This window comes from Glycine max, chromosome 2 (assembly GCF_000004515.6).
Source record: "Glycine max cultivar Williams 82 chromosome 2, Glycine_max_v4.0, whole genome shotgun sequence".
In the NCBI taxonomy this organism is placed as follows: Eukaryota; Viridiplantae; Streptophyta; class Magnoliopsida; order Fabales; family Fabaceae; genus Glycine; species Glycine max.
In genome coordinates, this window is record NC_016089.4 from 4,324,749 (window position 1) to 4,349,700 (window position 24,952).

Sequence of the window (24,952 nt, forward strand, 5' to 3'; positions counted from 1 at the left end):
TCTCATAGAGAATGGATGATATGAATCTCTTATTGGAGGTCAATAATGACTTAATAGATGTAACTATCGTCGCAAATGGATGGATGAAACAAACGTGGTTGTTGCTCAATCAAGTAAATAAAACTAAGGAATTTGTCTTTATGATGATATGTCTAAATCCATTATTCCATGCATGATGCATCCCATTGAGGATAATAAGGAACTCAACATGCATGTTTGGAGGACTAAAGTTTTTGAAAGTCTCATACTATACCTCCAAAATCGATAATCCAACAATATTCAACTTGACAAAAGAAGAAAGAGGTAAGATCATACCACTTACACAAATCTCTTGTGGAAAAAAGATTCCTTGAAGTAAATCTAAATGAATTGACATTGACTTGTAAACTAGTTTATAATGTAAATCTATGTTTATTTCTCACTTTGAAAACAACATTACTTACAAACTTTCTAAATGATCCAACATGGAGTTTCAAATAGGTGTTAATCTATTCCTACTTTACATAATACTATACATCACTTTTAAGAGAGAAAATAAAAAAAAAACTATTACTCAATCATTAGTATATAATATGATTAGTAAATATTCATGTATGATGAAAAATCGATAAAAAAAAATTCAATTGACATGTATTTTTTTTGGTAGAAATGTGAAACTTATTTAGGCCTTATAATTAATTTAAAAATATAATGACATGTTTTAATTGTCACAATTTTTTTTAATTTTGTAAATACTAAACCTTAGAATCCTTTAGGTAAAAAAAAAAAAATAAACCTTAGAATCCTTCTTCTTTACAATCCAAAATACACAACACAAATCTCCTATATAAAATCAAATCCAACAAAATTTCCATCCAAAATTCCCGATGGAGTATATATATATTTTTTTCCTTCTTTTTCCTCAGTCTAAAATCTAAACGGCTGTCGTTGAAAAACAAAACGGGAAAATCGCCTTAACTTAAACGCTTTGTTCAGAAGAACAAATGCGGGCATCATCATGGACAACAGAACAACGAACGAAAAAGCTTCCTCTTTGAGATGGAAAATCCTTCGCCGCGCACTTCTCTCACGCTCGTCTCCACCACACCCAGGTAATCTCATTTCCTCTTCCGAGATGCAAAAATGCTTCTACTCATGTACATTTTTATTTTTATCTTTTTTTTTTTGCAGACGAGCAATCTCAAATGATTACAAAGAGCATTTCACGAAGGACCGGCCATGGATTCAACTTGATACTTTCTCACGTAATCGCCGATAGTTCTTCTTCCACCAGAGACGCTCGCGTTTGTTACACTTTACCCATCCCTGGCGCTCCTCAACTCTTTTTGACGTCAGTTTTCTAGTTTCCTTTTCATTTTTCGTGCTCTTTATGTTGGGAAATTTTCTGTTTTTTTTTTATTTATAAAAAAACTATAATGTTTAACAAAAGAAACTAAACTTTCTTTAATCAAGGATCTAGCTCGGTCCGTTGAGAAGCGTGCGTGAATTGTTGTAATTTGTAATCTTTCAAATACTATGTCTCCCATTCTTACGGATAAAAAATTAAAAGAAATTAAACTTGCTTTTGTGTTTTCATTGTTAGTTTGGTAAACCAATATTATAATTGCTTGTCTTCTTTCGGTCATGCATTGCTTCAGAAGTCATAACCAATATTAGAAATTAGGAAAAATAGTTTTCAGTAGGTAAATTATGTCAAAACAGACATGTTCTGAACTAAATTGATTCTGGTTTTCCTATTGCCATACCTTACATTACATGAGAAATGCTAGCAATTCGCCCTCTACTATTTGCTGAAATTTGTTGGAAATCACAAAATTGTGTGGGTATTCTTATTTAATGCACCTCACTCATGATTTTGAGTTTTCAATAAATTTTGACTAATTGGAGAAAATGTGTTGGAAGGGGTGTGCTAGAGAGTGTGTTACTAGCACTCTTCTTCCTTACATTTAGTTTCTACAAAAGTAAATGACAATCTCATTTCATGTGGGTATATTTTGTTTATGCAGACAAAGAGTGGACAACCGTGCTGACCTCAGTGATTTTGAGATATGTAACAGATACAACATTGACAACACTGGGCTTGTCTGTAAGTTTCTCTTATCATCATCGTCACAACTCACAAGTACTGACTCTAAGGTTACAGGGACCGTTGATATTTGCATAAAATATTTTCATCAATGTTGACTAAGATTTTGTGAATGATTTGCACTCTTCTATTGCCAACCTATTGAAAACAAGATTTTAAATTGCGGTTGTAATTGTGACTGTGTCTCAGTCCTTGATATTGCAGAAAGTTATGGACAAATGCAGTTGATGCAGCCGCAATTGTGGATGCGGAGACTGCAAAAACCTTGACATTGTGGTCAAAATCATGGTCGTAAACTGTTTTTTAAAACCTTGGTTGAAAGTATAAGGTTTAGCATGTTTCAGAATAAAGTGATACATGAGCTACAAGCTTGTTGCCACTTGTCAAAGTAGTTTTATATATTCTATATTGAAGGAAAGTATTTCTTTTAGGAAATGAACAATTTCATTTGGTCTGCAATATAAGCTGCAATTTGGTGCATTTGGTTGGAGCATAACTCTGTATTTTTAACTAGGTCCCTTTCTCTCGGTAACTGACTTGGGATAAGATTAGTGATCAGCTTGTATTTGGTTAGCACATGATTTTTTATATTTTCCCTATGCTTTCTCTTTTCCTTTTTGTTTTTTTGGGTGGGTGATCAGCTTCTATTTGGTTAGCACATGATCTTGTTAAGGCTTTCCCTATGCTTTCTCTTTTCCTTTGTTTTTTTAGGGGGGGGGGGGGGGATGTGGGGTTATGAGGTCCACGTAGTTACTTGTCAAACAAAACTTTGGTTGTAGTGATGTAGATAAGGTTCTTTTAAAAATACTTTATTTGAAGTCATTCTCTATGCCAAAATGAATAAAATTTTGTCTGCTGTTGAGGTAATTTTTCATTTCATTCACTAGAAGCAGCATTATATACAATAAGATTTCTACTTGCAGGGGTAAGACTGCATCCACTTACCCTCCCTAAACCTCACTAGGCGGGAGAGCCTTGTGCATTGGGTCACCCTTTTTATTTAAAAGAAAATGAATTGTATGTTATCTGCTCCTAGATTTTGGATGAAACACTTTAATTGATCGTTTCAATGACTTGGGATTTTCATTATTTCTGAATATTAATTCTGGAATTTTTATTTTCAGTGTATGCTTATAAATTCATGATGTCTTCTGCAGGTAATTGGCCATCAGAAGATGTTCTTGCTCACTATTGCTTGTCACATGCAGATATATTCAGGTTTGACCGTTTGAAAACTGTATTTTGTTTTTTCTTGAAGATTTTATTCTGAGAATAGCCAGCATCTTTTCACTGTTATTTTTCTGTTACCTTTTGCTGGTATAATTTTTATTTTTATTTTTTTATCATTGGTATGCATTCAAATTCTTTTAGGTCTAAAAAAGTTATTGAGCTTGGTTCTGGCTACGGCTTGGCTGGATTTGCTATTGCAGCTGCTACGGAGGCATCGGAGGTTGTAATCTCAGATGGAAATCCACAAGTAGTTGATTGTATCCTATTGGTATAGTTGTATGTATGAAAATAGTTTTGAATTTGTGTATTTAAAGGAAAGAATTAATTGTATTTTAAAGAGTTCAATATCTTTGCCAAAACTAGATGTGAGGTAAGGTACCATACTACCATAGTGCCTTCTGGGTATAAATTTAAACAAGTTTCTTTTTCCTTTTAAGCTTTCTTCATGAATTAAAGATCAGGTGTGTTATATATGTTAAATCTAATTTTAATTTGTTAATACCTGTGATGTGATCATTAGTGGATATGTTTGTTCCCTATACCTTGTTTAAAGTCATTTTGCCAAAGTGTTTATTCACTGCAGTGATATTTGCGGTTAACATGGCAGATAGAATGGTTAGTGAGAAATGAACCTGGTAAGAGGCTTTGAATGTTTTACCAGAGAGTTGAAGTTGACCAATCAGATGACTTTAGTAGCAATTTTTGATATCTTGTTGTGCTCCTCTATAGATGTATATGTCCTACTCTTGACAATGGAAGTAATTATCCAAGTGTATGCACAGTTATTATAAATCTCAATTGTCAGTTGTTTTTGTTTCTTATGTAGAGGAAAAAGGTCACTTAAATTAGATATTGCAAAAGCAAAGCTAGTATGTAACAAACTGGACAAACAGGTTAGAAAGTGATAGAAAACTTGGTGAGGGGTTTCTTATTCCTGTGCAGTTAATTGCTTGCTTAGTTTTTTAAGAAGGCAAAAATTTATTACTAAGAGTTGTGACTAGCTTGTCTTTGCCTTTTGATTAGGGAAGATGAACTTTTTCTAGGAGGGGTACAATCAGATGTTTTGCTTTGCTGTGTAATAAACAACATTCTGGATTTCCAGTAATAACAATATCTTACTAGTATAATAACCAGTATTAAACGGTTTATTTGAATCTATGGCGACCAATGGTTGTTTTTGCCCAAAATGTTCAGAGATGCGTTACAAGAGATGGAAGAATAAAAGAGGAAGAAAGATGTGCCAAGGAAGTCAGGGAACTTACCCAGGGCAGCAGCTGTAGATAGATGAAAAGCTGCAAGAGGAAGAGAAGGGCTGGGAACACAGTAGAACATTAGGGTCTAGGGATGGAAAGTGCAAAATGTACAGCATTACTAAAGACAGAAAAGCAATGAAAAAATAAAAGAGCAATGAACATTGGCTAGTTTTGTGCCTGTTCAATTACATTTGTTATTTTCTGACTTATGCATCATAAATTTCCCTACTTAATACAATAATTTGAAGTTTATGCATAGCGATCAAACCCTAAACAAATTCCGTTCCAAAATAATGAAGTGACTAATCATATCATCTTGTACTGTGCACCAAGAAAAGTTCCTTGCCACATACTTAACCATACCACAAACCATTTAACAGATAAAAACCTTAAATCTAGAACTGATGCTCAATCTTGTGTTTAGTTATGGTATGCATTAAATTCAGTCCTAATGCACTATCTTAGGTATAGGTATGGTTTTTATATACTGTGTTTAGAAAATTTAAACCATGCAGGTAAACTACAACAATATATCTTATGAAACTTATTTCTATTTTCAGTGACTTCAATTTGGATGTTTGCAAGATTGGTTTGTGGTAGTATTTGTATGTCGTGTTATATTGGCTTCATCATGCATCAAGATAAATTAGAAAACTACTTGTGAGATTGTATTGTTTTATTTAAGAATTTTTCATTTTCAATAGCTTTTTTCTATTGAAAGAGGCATGTAGAAAGAAGCTTCTGGGAGTGCTAGGTGTAGTGCTCTAGTTTACTTGATCAAAATGATCATTCCTCCAAGGATGAGGGGGGAAGACTGTTAACAAGTGATTAAATTGGTTATTCTAATAGATGTTATTTTGGCACATCACATCTGTTAAATTTCACTTTCATTACATAAAGATCGTTATATAGGTGCAACAGTTATAATCAACTTATGCACTTCAACTTTTATAGAATTTCTCATTTAACTTATGCATAAGTTAATTTTAATTTATAGGAGAAAGCTTAATTCATTTTCCTTTCTTATTTTATTCTTCTATAAGTATTTATTTAGTATTTATTGAGAAGTTTATTCAAACAAGACTATTGGAAGTAATTACATATTTTCAAAGAGCCGCTGTAGTCTGTTGGTATTACTCCCTGCTTGTGTGTTTCACCATCCTTTATTCGGCTTTTGGGTTGAACACCACTTGCTTAATGTTTCTCAATTTGCACTTAATGTGAAGTTCCATCCCCCGTCCCCATTTTTTTTCATTGTAATCAGCACATTAAATAAGGCTCTATCTTTCAAAAAAATTGTTTGCGGCAATATCCTTTCAGAATGTACTGTTATTAAATATTTCCTAGTTGAATGGGATTGCTCTTCCATGACCATCAGATACTCAGCGTAACATTGAGGCCAACTCTGGAGCATTTGGGAATACAGTTGTAAAGTCTATGACTCTTCACTGGAATCAGGAAGATACTTCTAATATTGCAGACTCATTTGATATCATCATTGCAAGTGATTGGTGAGAAGATGCTTGATATTTGGACTATTTCATAGCTGGTTTGAATGCATTTTTCCATCTTTAGATAAAATGATTATTTGCAGTTCTAGTGATATAGCTGTAAGCCTGAAACTGCTTAATGGAAAATGTCATTTCTTGTCAATAGCATTTTTCTCTCCCTATATAATTTGGATAAAGATCAGAGTCAGACTAAAGGATTCAGCATTAGGTAGTAGTAGTTATGAGACACAATCTCTTATTTATCTGGTTGAAGCTTTTACATATATATAATAAACAAATTTTTGCATTCATGTATGTCGGTTGGCAAATGCTGTTACTTTTCTTTGTTTTCTGTAGTTAACTTTTTATCAGCTTCAATTTTTAAAGTTGGATATATGTTCAGATATCTATATTTATTCTTGAAGTGGGCAAAAGGCAGTTATATCTTGTACGAGATGCATCAGTAGATTCACATGCATGCAGCTTGACTTGCTTTTTGTTTTGGTCTTTATGCTAATCTTATCTTTATATTACAACATTGATGGTGTCATTTTGACAGCACTTTCTTTAAGGATTTCCACAGAGACCTTGCTCGTATTGTCAAACATTTATTATCAAAAGCAGGATCTTCTGAGGCTATATTTTTAAGTCCAAAAAGAGGCAATTCATTGGACCTGTTCTTGGAGGTGGCCAAGGAAAACAGTTTGCATTTCAGTGTAATGGAGAACTATGACGAAGAAGTCTGGAAACGTCACAAGGGATTCTTGAATGAAGATAGGGACTCTTGGCCCAGTTATGACAAAGGTCACAGCTATCCTCTCTTAATCAGAATTACCCTTTGAAATTTCTATCGAACATTCTCATGGGGCCTCTTTCTATTGTTGGTTGACCCTTGCTAGACAAAGTTCAAACCTATTCCGAGACAGGAGTTGTCCTAATACAGACACTTACCAATTGCATGTTTTCGTTGTGTCATATATTATTTTGTTGGGGTCACATCTTCAGTAGACAGCACTATTCTCAGCCACGAAGGCTCAAATGAATATGTATGTATGCAGTGATTCACCTCTAAAGCGAAGATTAATACTAAAAGCACTCGAGATAAGCAAAACCTTTTTCTTTTTAGGCCAATCCACTTGGTCATAGCAGCTAAAAGAAGGAAAAAAAGTAGTAATTAAAAGTTCTGCGTCTGATAATAGTATGCTAGTAGTGATCAAAATGTTTGCTCTACTGTGCCCCATTTATGATTAAAAAATGGCAGGTTAGATGAATCATGTGTGGATTTGTTGTGGACTTGTGGTTTTATTATCTGTAACGGTATCTAGGATTTGCTATTGGTTTCTGCACTTCAACTTTTGACAGAAAAAAGCTTCCTTATCTTCGTTGAAGCATCATACTTACAAGCTTTTAGATGAGCAGAGTCCATTGGGTAAACAAAGCAACTCCACCAGTGGAATGAAGTTGCACTGTGTGAAAAGCTAGCAATTGGTTCAATTAAACTAGAATTTAATCGCTTTTTCTCTCGTTGTAAACAGTAATGGGATGTGCTTTGTCTTTGTAGTGAGATTATGTATGTACATGACACGGGATTCTTAGCTATTACGGAAGCAACTATAAGTATTAATTTCCATTTATTGCTTTGTCGATTGGACTTGACTGAATGTCTCCTTGGACCCTTGTCAAATTTGCATACTGCTTTCTAAAAAAGGATGATCTTGTAGAAAAAAGAGTGGGGGCCAGAGACAAGCTTGAGACAGTTCAAAGTCGGTTATAATAGTTTATACTAGGTGCTATTTTAGTTTTCATCAAAATAAAAGCAAGGTTTCCAAATTATTGGATCAAAGGTTTCCTTACCAGATTTGACTTTTCTGCTGTCCCTTTTCATGCTGTCCCCGTGTTGTCCCTTTAAAATTATATAGTTTTCATGATTTTTAAAATTAAATGTCACCATTAAATATCGTTATTTTGATGGGGTAGCACGAGGACAACAGAGAAGTCAAATCCTTTCCTACCCCATAGCCTTCCTTTGGAATCTTGTAAATACTGTTAAATTACTTTTGCTTAAGATAAGATTTCAGATTCAAATTTTGTAGATGAAAATAAAAAGTGACGTGTGATTTTAACGATTTCATAATTGACTGTGATGGAGTTGATTTATCGGAGAAACATGTTAACCACGAAAATATTAATTAACCATGAAAATATTAATTTTTACATATTAAACCAAAATAACTGATTTAGTTTGCCATCAAGAAACTGTGAACTACTAACGACCTTTAGGTTTTGAACTTTAGGATTGTTTTTACTTTTAATGTCTTCACGATTACTATAAAATGGGGGTGGAAAGCAGACATTCAGAAAAATGACTGCCGAAAGTAGATTAGATATTCAATGGGGGTTTGAATAGCGTATTGAGATGGAGGTTCCGTAGTTGGCATTTGGTATTTGGGTACATTAGATATTCAATGCATTGCCTAACTCATATTTTCTCAAGTTCTCACATCTCACTCTAAGTTACACAAGCCTTGCCTATATAAAAAATAAAAAAGAATAAAAAAAAGTTACACAAGCCTCCATTAACACTTATGCCCTGTTTGGTAAGGGTGGATGAAAATAAAAAAAGGATGAATGAAAATAAATGAGAAATCAAAATTATTAGTTTTATAATAATTATTTTAAAAATCATATCTAAAATAATTTTTAACTAAACTCAATGGTGTTTGTTCACATTATCTTTCGTGTGTAGAAATATATATTAAGGAAAACATGAAATTGGAAAGTAAACCACAGTGAGGAATGAACTTTAATTATCATCTTATCTTGGCCTAAAAGCTTATCTAAAAGTGAGTTGATTTCTTTCCTTTGTACTACATTGTTCATCTACTTTCACACAAACCCCAAGTTGATGAAAGAATCAGTTGTACTTCAATTCCTTGTGTGCTAAACTGGAATCTCGTAATCACTGGGTTGGCATTTTCGATTATCATCGTTTGTGCTTCAATGCATCTTTATTTCTTTTTGGATAACCACATTCACGCCTGAAATGTTTCTACGTAGTGCATTAAAAAAAAAACCCACCAAACTAAAGTATTTCTCCATTATTTTTCATCTGTATATTTCATTTATAGAATGACGATTTTTAGGATGTCTATAGTGATTATACGCCCTATTTTGTTAAAACTTAAAAGTAACATATTTATTGTACCATGAAAAAAAGTAGAAGAATGTTTTACATGCAAATAAAATTCATGATGATGATAGTGATACAGACCCAATATATGTGGGATCAATGAATTTTATATTTTTTTTGACGTATAAATTGACTTTACCATGATGATCACTTTATCTCACAAATAAGATAACATAATAAGCTCAGATAACCAAAATGTGGCCCTTTATTTGTGTTGCATGCGCATTCACATATAAAAAGGAGAAATTAAATTATTTGAAACTTTTGCTAAGCATATCTTCATCAGGGCCATCATTAATGACGAAAGCAAGGAAAATTATTGACATTACTGAAATTTCAAAGTAGCTTACAACTAAAGAAGTACGAAACGAACAAGAGTTTTCTTTGTGACCTTGCTATTCAATTTGTCAATTCTGTTTCTTGTTATCTTTAGGTGGGATTCAGTTTGCCAATTATACTCGCTACCAATCTTGATGACATCAAAGTTTGGCCTGATTCAATTATATAATTATTTTTTGGAAGTTATTGGCCCTTGTTTATTGAATAAGGAACGATATATTTTACAGAGTAATGATAAATATATATGGGTCAAATAAGTTTTCTCTCTCAACTGGTCCAAATTTTGATTTAATCTTTCTTAAAAATTTGACCCAATTTTAGTCCCTATCAAATTTGATATTACTAATTTTAATTCTTCTTAATTTTATTTATTTATTTTACTCTTTTTTAATTTTTCATATATTTTTATTGTTTAAAATTAATTCTTATAAAAAAGATTTAACGATTGAACAACATACATGATGCATAAATTATTATACATTATCTTTAGTTCTCATGCATAAAAAAAATACATCAAAAAATAAGATTCACTTGCTTTCATATTTTATGGTCGAAACATTTATTTATAAACAAGATTAAAAGAATCAATCACTAAATTATCCACTCTCTTTTTTTTTTTGACAGAAAATTATCCACTCAATTATTTAAGGGTTAAAATTGTTTCTCGCGCATTTTTTTTTCACAAACTTGTTCTGTTTGATTGATAGTGATACTAATGGGGCGGGATTGATATATGTATGTAATAACTAAGAGCATCTCAAATGGGAGTTGCTTTTATGATTTTTTAGGCTAAGAAACTGTTTCTTGTGAGTTCTTCTGCATTGGAGCATAGTGACGTGACAAAATGGGTTCTTTTATTGTCAAAAATAGTTTCTTATATAAGAAACTCTAATGTTTGGATTTTTTACGATTTCTTACGATTTTTTGTTATATAAATTTTTTATGAATGACATGACACTGCAAAAACAAAAAGATGATTAAGAAACCTATATGAATTTTTTGCATTAGAGATACTTTAATAACCCTTGTCACTCACTCTATTGGATGACATAATTTATTTACAACATAATAATATTATTTATGAAAGAAGATGAACAATGTAGTACAAAAGAATATGCTTACCATGTCAGTCCTTACCTAATGATTTGATTCATCGTTGATCTTTATTCTTTAAGTACGTTTATTTCTGCTGTAAAAAAAGTACGTTTATTTCTACCATGATTTGGAGGTATATGACAGCAGCAACAAAAATCACAAGATAAATAACTCATATGATGTCATTGTCCCTCACTTCTTTCTAACTTTAAGCTTAAAACTGAAAATTATAAATATTTACAGAATGGATTTAAATAGTGTGTTTTAAAGTGAAAAAAAATGTATAATGTCAAAAAACACATGTATATTTATAACTAATTTGAAATAAAATATTTCATAATTTTAATTAACTTTAAATGAACGACAAATACGCCTTTATTTTATTTTTTAACGTTATACATTTTTTCAATTTAGACTTACAACAGTTGTTAATTATTTATTTGCTAATTACCAATCGTATTTTTAATAAAAAATATCATGAGACCGATAGTTATTAGATATTTACCAATGCACCCAACATATAATATTCATAAAATGTAATAGCAGCTCCCCTCAAAGTGTCACTTTAAGCTCTCACCTCACATATTTCATACCTTTTCCTTTTTCGTCACCTATAATATCTTTTCCTGGCACTGAAAAGAATGTAGGTTGGTTTCCTTCTTTATGACATTTCACAAAAGGGTTTGAAAACATATTATTCTAGCATTTTGTCTGTAATTATCATATCCTTCCAGCGTGTTAACTTTTTCTGACGATGGATTAATCAACCCATCATCCAACTCAAAGATTAAAGCACGATTCTAGCCAAATTAGATTAATTTCTTGGAAATATCTTCTATGTTTAACCATTGGGATTTGGGACTCGCAACTAAAGTTAAAATTTTACACGGGGCTGGTCACCATGTTCCATTGATCAATTATTGAGTGCTTCAACATGCATCACTCAGAATAAGTATTCTCAAACTAAAATAAACCTTCTTTTCATTTCTCTCTCGATCTTTCCTTCTAAAATCTACTATACCAAACACAAAATTATACAAGTCATAAGTTTAAATAAACGGTAAATATGCTCTTTCAAATACACCCTTAGTATGTTTAGAGTTCATTCACTTTAATTTTAAATATAGAAATAAAAATCAAATTGAACTAAAAATATATATTTTTTTTTCTATTAACAGTTTATTCGATTTCTAGTTTTTCAAATCAATTTAGGGATTTTAAGGTTTTCCGAGGTATTATATATATATCACCTATATCTTTTATGAAAAATAATTTTGTTTAAGTTGAATAAGATTATTATAAATAACAAAAGCTTTTCTAATTACTTTATCCTTTAATTAAATATTCAAATATAAAAAAAAAGTTAAAATTAGAAAATATAATATTACTTGTTAATATTGTATATTTTTCACTCAAGGTGATGGAAAGCAAAAGTAGAGATGAAAATATGCCTTTACCAAAAAAAAAAAAAAAAACAAGTACTTTTCATTTATCACGGGTGACCTTTTGTCTTTAGATTGTTTTTTAATAAGAAAGTATTTGAGACTCGTTATTTGACACTTAAATAATATATAATGTTTCTCTCATTGATTCATTTTTAAGGTAAAATGATACTTGTGATTTCATACCCAAATTAATAATCAAACTCAAACCTTAATCAAGAGATTCAAGTATCAAACCATGTGCCAACAACATTTAATTTTGCCTTTTGATTTTCAAAATGGCCTTTCAATTCTTCTCTTGATCTCTTCTTTGTCAGCCTTTTTGTGTGTGTGTGTGTGTGTTTACATTATGGGGTTGTCTTTCTGGTAATTCGTTAGTACGACTGAGTCAGCAAAATGGTAATGGGCCTCAACACCCACTAGAATCAGTTTGTTCTTACATATGGAGAATGATCCTCATTCCCTCACCCCACTTCTCATGATTATAAAATGAACAACATAAACCACAAAATAAATTTTAAAAAAATGATACAAAACAAAGCCATAAAAAAAACTGCCAACAAAATTATTACTAAAATGCTTGTAATTTACATAGATTTCAACAATTAATCATGATGGTATTTTTACACCAGTTAATTGATGCTGCTGATCCTACTTGAGTTGTGTGTCTCTTAAAGGAGGAAGATGTCATTCTGAAAGGGACACACAGCACAAAGTCTATGAGACTAAATAGGAAAGAATTAAAGTGACAGCCACAAAAAATGCAGAGTTGGAAGCTGAAAATGGTTGGCTTCTGCTTCTTGTGGAGTCCCCTGTGGCCAAATTGGCTATCCATGATGTAGTAGCTACTGCTGCCTGCTCAACCGATGATCCTGGCCCTGATTCCATTAATGACTTCAAACTGCAAATAAAATAACCCACAATTTCATAAATAAATGGGGGAAATAAACAATATTTCTACATGTAAATTCTTTATAGAATTCGGAAAATGTAAAAAAAAAAAAAATTCTCTTAAAACAATATTTATACATCCCTTAAAAATAACAGTATTTCTACACATCTAAACATTCTTACGCTTGAATTTCTACATTTTTCTTTTACATTATTTTTTGAAAACTGAAGATCAAACAAATACACTTTTTTTGGCTAAGTGTGAGAGTATTATGTTAAATACACTTTTAAAAGAAAAAAGAAGAACATGTTAAGAATGCCAAGAATCTCTAATTGAGAGAGTAGAGATAATAAAAACCGCACTTGTCAAACTATGTATTCTAAATTATAGTATAAGAGTAAATTACGTTTTCTATTTTCTAATATTTGTAATTTGGGCGTCCATTAGTTAGTAACTAGATAAATCCGAAAAACTAAAAATAACTAAGTTAGGTTCCATTTAAATGTCGGGGTTTCAATAATTAAACTAATGAATCTTAATATATCATTTTATGAATAAATATTTAAAAAGAAGAGACAAAACAGAAACAAAAGAATATTTTTATGACTACATATAAAATTAGAACAAAAAAATTATTTCTCAAAAGACATTCTCACACACCTTTTCTTTTTGTAACGGGGGAGTATACAAACACAAATGTAAGAATTATTTTGTTGAATTGTTTTTACGAAACTACTGATTTTATGAAGTATGAGTAGTTATCTGCACGTTCACTTATGCATCAATCATTCTTGACTTTTTAAAAAATAAACTTTATCAGGAAGTTATTTGCTGCTTTTGACATTCACGCTCCTCATAAGAAAGGGATAGAAAAAAATATTGAAAAAAAAGAGATAGAACAAAAAGAAAGAATAAAAAATGAGACGCCAAAAAAATAAATAATTAAGAGGATGGGTGTTGCAACCCATTCTATTATGGATTGAAATTAGACCCATATTTTTTTAAATAAATTGAAACTAATAAAATAGAGTATTTTTGGATAATTAAATAAGAGAGGGTTGACGATGAAGATTGGCGTGAATGTAAGCAAGTGCTGAAAAACAGTGAAGCACAGAAATTGTTTATAGTTTTTAGTTACCTTGGAGAAGAAAAGGGACAAAATGTGACAGTGTAATCCGCGGCAGTACACGTAAAAGTGCTCGTAGCATCATCAAACGCATAACTATAAGATTTGGGGCACGCAGCCTTAAAAATCTGCGAGTACATCGACGGGGCGCACGCCGCCGGTGAATTAAACGCCCCGCTGCAGCAAAACTCCGGCTTCCCGAAAGCGCGGCACGCGCTCTGGCAAGCGTCGCCGCCGTCCACCCTCAACTCCGCCGGACACCGCCGGTTCAGGTCGGCACCGCACCCCGTGGCGGCGCAGGCGCCGGAGCCGCCGCTTGCGTCCACCATCATGGGGAGGTTGTAGCCGTCGACGAGGCTCACGTCGTAGTAGTCCGGGGCTCCCTCGCCGAGCGTGAACTCGGCGAGGGTGGCCGGCGGAGTGGCGCCGGCACCGTTGCAGGTTACCTGGCCGGAGCCGCAGTCGCCGGTGGCGCACGTGCCCTGGCCGGATTGGTCGAATTGGCAGCCGGTTCGGCCCCAGAAGCGGCCCGACCAACCAGGCGGGCCGTCGAAGGTACGCGTGCTTCCTCTCTTGAGCTCGAAACCAGTTGTTCCGATGTCCGGTTTTCCGAGAATACCTGGCCACACCGTGTGGTCACACTTGTTCACGAATGTGAATGTTGTGGCTGAGACTCTCACCCCTGCATACCACAAACAAATATCGTGCTTTATAACTTATAAAGAGATTTAGTTAATTTGCACAGGATTGTAAATAGGAAAAAGATAAGAAAAGTAAACCTAGCTAGCATTTACTTAATTTGAGTTTGTAATTTGGTATGTGTACCTCTGAAAGCCAGGATGAGTAGGAAAATGAAGAATCGTTGAGGAGAAAGTGGATGATGTGAGAAGAACGGAGACATGGTTGGATTGCTCGAGTACACGATCTTTTTTTCTTTGGGTGAATTTGCGAATTGAAGTGAAAGAATGTGTGTGATGAAAGGGCGAATATGGTGCTGAGGGGGAATCTAAATGCTAGTTCATGCATCCATATATATAAGCACACCTGTGAGATGAATCAGGGAAAAGGGTGACGTCAAGTTTCCACCTCACCTACCCATGATTTGTGTTTAATTCATTGGATCGTTTTATTTGTAATTACTTATATGATAAAATAAAAGTAGCATAATTAAATAAACTTTTTTCTTATAAACAAACCAGTTTATCACTTCAATTTGTCAAAAAATTAAATGATATTAAAATTATTTTTAACTTATGGAAAAATATATTTTATTTTATTTTCTTATATTTTGTTTATAAATTTATCCAAATATTTCTTTACTTATTGGATCAATGTCGTGAGAAAAAGTGAAACAAGTAAAATCGTAGGCGTTAGTTAAAAAATCTGGTGATTCTAAAATGAGTTTTTCTGTTTTTCCTGTTGCAACTAGATGAGGTTCCAAAATACTGCTAGTTCTTGAAGTGACGTGTACATGATTTTCCCATACACTGTTAGGTATTCGAATGAGCTGTTATTGTCTATTTGTCTGCAAACCTTTTTTTTTTTCGGTGGCCTTTATTATTATATAAAATTAACTTTAATTAAAATTGAGTTTAAAGTGAAAATATATATGTTTAAAAATGATATTTTAGAAATAGATTTATAGTAAAAATTAATATAAATTTTTCAATTCAAAATAAAATTTATGGTGGTTCATTTATAATAACTATCAGATTTATTATTATAACATTTAATGGTTAGGAGGAGTTCTTTGCAACCTTGTATACAGATAAATTGATTAAATAATATATATATATATATATATATATATATATATATATATATACTTGCATATAATACATATAATACTTGCATCTCTCGGGAAGAAGACTGTAATTTACTCTAAAAACAAAAAACAAAGGAAATCTATATGAAAACAATAATATTTACTATAATTAAGTGTTCAAACTAAAATTTATGCAATCGGTTATCCATTCTTCCAAGGTTTTAATTTTTTATGAATTTTCTTTAGTATTTATGGATATAAATTTCATTAAATATAAATTTAACAATATTAAATATAGCACGTCATGTATGCAGAACATATTCAATCAAATATATTAAACTAATCTCATGGCTTCTCTCTGGTTTTAACAATGTTAGATGGATTTGTTATTTTGTGTATTTAAAAAAGTTCTATAACACATTAATTAAGTAATTGATCTAATCTATGTAAAAAAAAGTAATTGATCCAATCTAAACTCATTTAAAACTAAGAAACAAACTGATTAAATGATATTTATGAGAATGTGATTAAATGAGTTCATTAATTTTGAGCTGGAGAGTATAGAGATTGGCTTTTCTTAATATATATATATATATATATATATATATATATATATATATATATATATATATATATATATATATAGGAATAGTAGAGATATTACAAATCAATTGGATTTCGATAGAGTAGGAGAAAGATGAACTATTTCTTTCCTACACTATATTTCTTAAAAGTATTATTTTTTTTCTTTTATATCACATGAAAATTCACTTTTTTTTGTCTTTTTTTTCCTTTTGAATCGATTAAACATCACTTTTCCTTTTAAAGAAAAAACATATAACAAATATTTGTTCGTTTGGTATAGAAAACAATGTCATGAAAGGGAGAAAAAGTTTTAATTGAATGAGAAATATTATGAAAACTCAGTACTGTGGTGTGTGGTGTTAACATATAATTGGAAGGGCGGCATAAAAACACTACTACACGTGTCAACCAAAACATTTTCTTGTGTGTAGCCATGCAAAATAAAGATCGTCTACGTGTTCCATCCTCTCGACCTTACCCTGGAGAAGACAAAAGAACAACAGATATTGTAACGTCTCACGTGTGGTGCCAAGGCTGCTTAGGTGACATAATTTGATTTTAAACTAGGAATGGAAAATAACCTCCCCACGTATATGTCAGTATGTTTAATTGTTTATGATCCACACGTTCAAAGTAATATGTTTAACACTAGTCATCATCAACAACGAAAACCATGTTAATGAGCTTCCTTATATAAACGAATAAAGATGGAAGCTCTTAATTGGTGGTTTGGCTTTCTTTTTTATATTTTAAATGTTCAATGTTTTCCTCTATATATCCTAAAATGTTAGCAAAATGATGGTAAAAAGTGAAATCTCTATCTTATAAATTTCATTTGCTTCTTCCCATTATTTTTGACATTCAACACAAGCATTTCTCAAAGAAATTTTGTTCTTTCTATTTTTTATTTATCACATGCATTTTAATATCCAATAAATCTCTTCACTTTCAATATTTATATGCTTATTCTTTAAAGAATCACGGAATACCTTTTATTAGACAAATTATTTTTTTTTGCTTGGACTATTATAATAAAAGGGTCCTCATTTAACTTTTTGTAAGATCTACTAATGCAAAATTTTGAGTAATTTATTATTATAATTATTGCCTCAATTATATTTGAAATCAAATACTCTAAATTTATGAATTGACTGCTAATACTGAATGTTATCTATTACAAAAATATCATCACCTCATATATTACATTAATTATAATTAATAACCTATATAAGTTACTAATGTTAAAAGATTTCTTTTATAATTGTGTATGTTTTTTATCCTATTATTTATTTATTTTAATTTAAGCTGTTCAACTACCTAATTCAACCCTAAATTGGGGTGTATCAATACTTCCGGCCAATCCAATTTTGAAAAAATGAAACAGGCTAACCTTATTCATTATTTGACATAAATTAATATTAATTTTGGATGAGTTGATCCACTTTATCATCCTTAACCATATCTTTTGTTCAATCATTTGTCCTTTTTTTTTTTTGAAAGATCATTTGTCCCTTCTATATATATGTTTTTAACAATATTTCTCATAAATTTATAAATAGAAATGCTGGGAGGCGTCCCTATTTTCTCGTTTCAACATTTGTTCTTATAAGTGTGGTTGATATATTCAGCTATATATTTAGCAAATGCCGGCCGGAAGCATTAATTTTTCATTTCTTTCGGATATATATAGGCATGACTGGAACCTTCAATAAGAGTCTATTGATAATCCACCTTCTAAATCCCACGCTAAATTCAGTAAAAAAATAAAATAAAAAAAGTTAGACACTAACAAATCGAAAAAATAAATAGAAGAGAAATCCGGCTTTTTGCATGCATATATTGGTTCCACGACTATACTTAAAAAAGATAAGTTGTTTTATTTTGCGTCCACGTAAAAATATACTAGGGTAACCATAAAATGAAGATCATGACCGCAAATAGGGGAACAAGACGAATATTGTGTTCGCCACTACATTCCCCTTAACAGTGCTAATAATAATTTGCAGCAGGTTTGAAAGACAATGTGTATTGAAATGTAAACATGTGCTTATAAATAGAAGGAACTATAATAATACTGAAAATTCTGGAAGGATAATTAATTAACTATGGTGTAATCTCTAGGTTTAAATTATATATGGAGTCATGTATATTCTTTTACCCTTTTCATTTTTAAATTGTACTTTATATTTTTATCTAATAATATTTTTTTAACAAGACCTAAATGAAGTATGGCAATATTAAAGTTTTAACTTTTTATATAAAAATTTTACTTTTTATTCATTCATTTTTGTCATTGTTATCTATTTTATTTTTATGCAATTCACTAAAAATAATTTTAAATTTTTCATATAGTTAAATTATCCTATTATTTTTTCCCTCTACTCTATCAGTTATATTTTCAAATTATTTTTTATGCATATTTAATGTAAATGATATTATTTTTTGTTATATACTTCAATATTTTTTAATTATTAAAAAACACTAAGATATAAATAAAATTTAATTATTTTTTAAAACTACATTTCCGAACATAACGGAACCACGAACTAATTTATCTGGATAGTAAAAATTAATAAATCAGTTACGGTAAAGGTAATGAATGACTGGTTAAATGACTCTTTTAGGCACTCTTTTTATTTACATTGTTCAAATTAGTTCTGTAATTTTAAAATGTTCATTTGGTCCTCTAAGTGATGCTAGTAGCTACAACATTTTCCCCCTTCCATATATATAAAGTGTTAGTTATTCCCTACAACATCATATAGGTCCAATTCAAATAAATCCAAGTAAAAGTTCAGAGCAACAATAAAGAAACAATAAGAAGAGCCGAATACAAGCATAAAATTCAAACATTTTAGAGCAATATTAAAGTAACAACATAGAGAAAGCTGTTAAAAAAAACATAGAGAAAGAATCAAACATAAAATTATAATATCATAATTCTAGCATATGAATTTTGGAGCAACATTCAAGCAACAACAAGACAAAGTAGAAATTCAAGCATGAAATTCCTACATCAAAATCCAACATAAAATTTAACTAAGAATAATATCAAAATCAATTAAGAACACAAAACAAAAATGACAAAATTTCAGCATTAATAATCAGAGCAACCACAAACAAAACCAACATTACATAAATCAAAATTCAACTAATTAATTAAAACAAAGCACCACAGAGTAACAAAAACCTAAATTACATAAACCAAAAACAATACTAAATGATAACTAAGGGGATTGATTATACTAATTGTGGTGGCGATGCGATGGTGCCACAATTATGACATGTTTACATAGTGACTACGATACCGTGGCAATGTACGTAGAATTGGAGTGGTGGAGACAAGGAGGTTGAGTGGCAGTGGAAGGAGGAATATAATGTGGTGGAAGAGGTGCACCTTTAAAGAGGGCAATGCAATGGAAGGGATGCGACAGTTGTGGGGTGGGGGCAACATAGCAAAAAGGTGTGACAATGGATGAGGAGAAAAGGGTATCCTTCGTAAAGTATATAGATGTAGCATTAGTTAGGTTAACGCTTATATATGCACTAGAAGTCTAAAACACATTAATGTACCTGACGTTTGAATTAGTTTCCATTGTAATATTGGTTACAATTGACACAAAGAGGCATATTTACTTATCGTCGATCGTCGACCTAAATGACATTAAATTAATTGGAATGTATATCATAATAGTCAAGTGCATTAATTGCAATTTATTGACAACCGGCATGACGTTACGTAAATACGCCTCTTATGTGTAATGTGGAAGCTTATTCAAATGATAGATACATTAATACACGAGCATCATTGTTGCACTGATAGGGTTGCGGCTAAATTCAAATTAGTGGTGACTGGCATCATGCTAAATATTGTCTTACTATAAAAAAATAAAAATGAAATACAAAATTTTGCGCCCATTTTGTGTTGGCCTACTAGCGTATAACGTTGGTGTCGAGCATGATGCAATGTAGAGGATATTATTTTAGTCATTTTGCTTAGTGTTAGTGTTGGGGAAAAAATGTGGATCAAGAGCGTGAAAATCTCAAATTCTATAAAATATGTACCTTTTTTATGTCAGTGACACCTAATCTTACCTTGCAATTTGTCCCCAAAAGTGGTCTTTAGACATGTGAAAGTCACTGGTTGATGTGTGCAAAATGCCAAAATTGACGTGGCTAAATTGAAAAATGCGTGGATAATGATTGAGACAGGAGTAACCTATGATCTAGCTAGCTAGTGAAACCATGACCTAGCCATTCATTCTCTGATTTGTGTCTACACACCACCAACACCAACTATGTTAAATTACAGCCGCAATCATACTTGAGCCTAACAGTAGTCTCAATGTTTAACCAAATCGACGTTCTTATTTTTCTTTTATATATTTGTGGCTCGCAATTAAGCAGGATAGAGGTCGAAGATAGATCTCTAGTTAACTGTTTCAATCCAACTCTTACTACATATTAATGCGGCCCACATAGGAAAAAAAAAGTCATCTAAAACTTGGGTAAGTAAGTGGAATAGTATGACAAAGAACTACATATTACATAATAATTTTATTTTGTAGCGTTAGGTGGTATTTATTTTTAGCATATTGTTAAAGTAATAATTGAATAAATATATATGATAACCTCTTTAAGCTTATCAAGGAATAGAATTTATAATATAAGAAGACTCTCTCACAGCTTTTGCTAGCCTCCGATAGTTGAATTTCACGACGTCTTGTTCCTTCGATTGATTCGCTTGCATGTCGTGTAAAGTATTGATGTGGATAAGATTTTCTTTATTTCTTTTTTTTAACTTTATTTTATCGTCACACCCCTTTTTCTTCTGGGGTTTTTCATGCACTCTTCATTCTTTAATAAAGATTTGCATCAGCAGCAGATCAGCATGTTTGATATATAGCAAAAGCAAAAAAATGCTTTTCGAATTGATTGTTTTATTTAGCCTCGCTAACCTAAGGTTAGCGATCAGCAATTGGTATAATTTATGTACGAATATGAATGTTTGATCTTGGAATGGGGATAGGGACGATGATGCGGTGAAGAACAATATGATGATTTAAATATGAAAAGGTTTCTATTGCGTAGTATTGAATAAAAGATGAAAAAAATAAAAACGCGTAAGATCAAACAACGTACAAGGGGAAAAGCAGGGTCAAAGGGAGGAAATGAAAAGGTGAAAAAGCAAAATCGGAGGATATAGAAAAAGTTGCATGGATTTTTTTAATTTTTTATATTGCTGTATCAAAATAATTAAAATATCATTCATTCTTCTTTAAAGTGCCTTTCATCTAATTTTCCTTTGCACGAATTTATTCATAAACGTTTTTACTTCCTTTTTTCAAATCCATGATTATTTATGAATAAATCATTAATTCGAGTGTAATGAACTTAATCTTCTAAAATAAAATTTTAAATTTGAGTCTGAATTTCCCAGCGAAGATATAAGTCATCACTTAAGCAACTATTTTGATATTATTTTCACATTTTAATTTGAGGTATATATAAGAAGAAAAATAAGAAGAGAGAAATTGAAGGAAAGAAAGATGAACTTTAAAAAAGTATTTAAGAAAAAAGATAAATAAAAAAAGTAAAATATGATTTATCTTGAAAATTTAAGAAATATTAACAATACAATTAAAACCGTAACAACTCATCAAATAACAAAAGTCAAAACTCACATTTCACATAGTAAAAAAAAAAAGCTAAGCAAATCCTATTTACATATTGTTATTACTAAATTTGACAAGACCTACTTACAGTGATGTTCCTTCGTGAATCTCTCCACGAACTATGATGAAGGATACTTGTAAAGAGATTTCGACCCTCAAGTTAGAGACGTACAGATAAGTAAATATCAATAATATGTGAGTTGGAATCAGAATTTTTACCCGAGTTTCAATAGTCTCTTATATAGAAAAAGATTGAAATATCTAATCTCAATCTTTTTCTTTTAGGTAATGTAAATAGAAAAAAAAAATAAGGTAATTATCTTATCTTTCCTCTAGTGAAAGATATTTTCTAGTAGTGTGTGTGTGGCTAGAACAATTTAATGAATAAAGAAATGAATTTTAAAGTCATCCACTAGATAATTTTATTAACTTACTCAGTTTGACATAAATATATACTTTAGAGTTAATTCAAAGCGATAAATGATGTAAGAAAATATTATATTATTTTTTTCATTTGATTCTAGTAAGAAATATTATTTCATACGATCTGGACGTCAAAAAATATTAATACATGTCTACCTTGATTAATATATTATCGTCTTAGGTTTGAATATACAGGATGATATAAATGAGTATTCTAATCTGTTAAAGAAATTATTTTAATATTTGATAATTAAATAAATTAGAAAATTTAATATGATCAAATGATTAATCAATTTTTTAAGTGGAATATTATTATTATTTTTTGCTAATACTGAAAATATAAATAAATTAAATATAATTGAAATATTTTGGTGAATAATAAAAATGGACGTGATGACCATTTCATGCGTCATGAGAGAAGGAAAAAAAACGTGGAAGACTTATGTTTATGTTTGGAAACCGAAAGCATAAGTGAGGTGTCGAACTTGGTTTAGCAACAGAAAGAAACAAATATTACCGGGTAGTACTGGATAGTTATAGGGCTCGTACTGGATAGTTGTTTCAGATGTTATTGGAAATTAAGTTGGTTTTTACCGGGTGTTATAAACACAGGCTTAGGTTGCATGTTAAAAAAAGACACAGCTATCACTTCTTTTCTTCTTCTCTCACAACACACCAATATTTTAAGTTTTTTTTCCTTCCTCTTTGTCAAAGCGGTTAACAAATAGAGGTCAATCTCATGAATACACGTAAACTCTTCATAATATTAAAAAAATTTATATTTCAAGAGCTCATAAAATAACCGATTCGGTCGACTATCAAATACGGAGATTATCAACTTCGAGCAAAACATATATAATTCTTATCGTTTCTATTGTCTACCTTGTCTCACACTTTCTATGTTACAAGTATAATTCCTTGTTTCAATAATATACACCAAGTTGCATGCATGATGCATTAGAAACAAGGGCATGCAGATGCTAGTGACTCGGTGTATACAGGTAAAAGTTGGTGAAAAAGTAATGTACGAAAAAAAAAATGAAAATCGGGAGGGGAAGAAAAGAAAGCTCGGATGAGGATTGAGGCGATTAGCATTGTCGGAGCTTCTTTTTGGCTTTGGGCTTGATTAATAATCTTCGTGATCGATCACATACAAATAATTTGAGAAAATCTGGAACGATAGAAATTGTGTTTGAGAAACATTGGAGCTATTAATAAGTACTGTATATTTTATTCATGTGATGATGTGGACATTGAGGGAAGTAAGAATGATTTTAGGCAGTGACAGGGACATTGATTTGTTTCAAAGAATGCAAAAAAGAAAACGTCGTCGAAGGAAAGAAGTCACAGTGACAGCCCTAGACTAGGAAGTAGGAACTTTTAGAAAATGGGGTTGGGGTTTATCCACGTCAAATGTTGAAATGGTCAATTGTTGGGGAGAATTTGTGGCTGATTGTGTTAATGCTAGTGGACATTTGAATCCTCCACTCTCTTATTTGAATTCTGCATATTTCGTATTGTACTATGGAATGTTCATTTCAAAGAATGTAAATTTATATTTCAGAATAAGCTTTCGAAATACAAATGAAAAGTGCAAGATTTAATAGTAGGACTGCAGAAAATAAATGTCATGCCAAGTGAGTTTTGTTAATCCGGTAGGTGTCACAAATTAAGCTATCGCTCCCTTCACCCAAAAATTGTTTCATGCACTTTTTCGGAACGTTTTTTTCCCTTTAGAATTGGCCAATTCCAAATGTAAAAGGAATAGCCAATCCGAAATGTAATTTTACATTCTGATCCAGAAGCCCAAAAAGGATGCAGGAAGCAACTTTTGGGTACTGGAAAACAACTTTTAGAAGTAGATGCTCTGCAAATTAGTATTTTCCACTTGTTTTATATTCTGCAAATTAGTATTTAAATTGTTTTTCAAAAATTAAAAATTAATTTATGAAATGTAAAAAAATTAATTAGGAAGGTGCAAAGATAAAAAAGTACAAATGGAATTTCTCGGAATAAAAACAGAAAAGAAAGAAAAGGAAAATATGTACAGAACGTAAAAAAAAGGAAGAGAAGCCTGAGAAGGTATGCATTTGACAAGAAGGAAGTAAAGGAGGCAACTAAAACCTGTTACATTAAGCCCAACTAGTCAATCTAATTATTTTGGGACTAAGTGCAAATTGCAATCTTTGTTTGAGAAAATATGAAAACCTGTTACATAGATTTGACCCAAACTTAAATATTTATAACGTAGTATTTTTTTGTAAAATATTATTCAAAAAATTATTTATATATAATTTTATTTTATGCAATTCAACTAATAACCCATTGATTGAGACAATGACTCAGTAACAGATCAATATT

General features: G+C 31.2%; 2 protein-coding genes across 2 annotated transcripts; one reads left to right on the forward strand and one right to left on the reverse strand.

Annotated features, from left to right (window-relative positions):
- The first annotated feature begins 878 nt into the window (after positions 1 to 878).
- LOC100778449 (calmodulin-lysine N-methyltransferase) lies at positions 879 to 7,676 on the forward strand. Its single transcript, XM_003519815.5, has 7 exons — positions 879 to 1,091; positions 1,171 to 1,330; positions 2,007 to 2,086; positions 3,244 to 3,304; positions 3,458 to 3,573; positions 5,948 to 6,080; positions 6,619 to 7,676. Exons 1-7 carry the CDS (start codon positions 998 to 1,000, stop codon positions 6,899 to 6,901), a joined length of 927 nt encoding a protein of 308 aa, XP_003519863.1. The 5' UTR covers positions 879 to 997; the 3' UTR covers positions 6,902 to 7,676.
- A 5,000-nt stretch (positions 7,677 to 12,676) lies between these two features.
- Positions 12,677 to 15,171, reverse strand: LOC100778987 (thaumatin-like protein 1). Its single transcript, XM_006574611.4, has 3 exons — positions 14,969 to 15,171; positions 14,156 to 14,825; positions 12,677 to 13,026 (listed from the first exon to the last, which is right to left on the reverse strand). The coding sequence occupies exons 1-3, from the start codon at positions 15,042 to 15,044 to the stop codon at positions 12,843 to 12,845; spliced, it is 930 nt and encodes a 309-aa protein (XP_006574674.1). The 5' UTR covers positions 15,045 to 15,171; the 3' UTR covers positions 12,677 to 12,842.
- Positions 15,172 to 24,952: the final 9,781 nt, after the last annotated feature.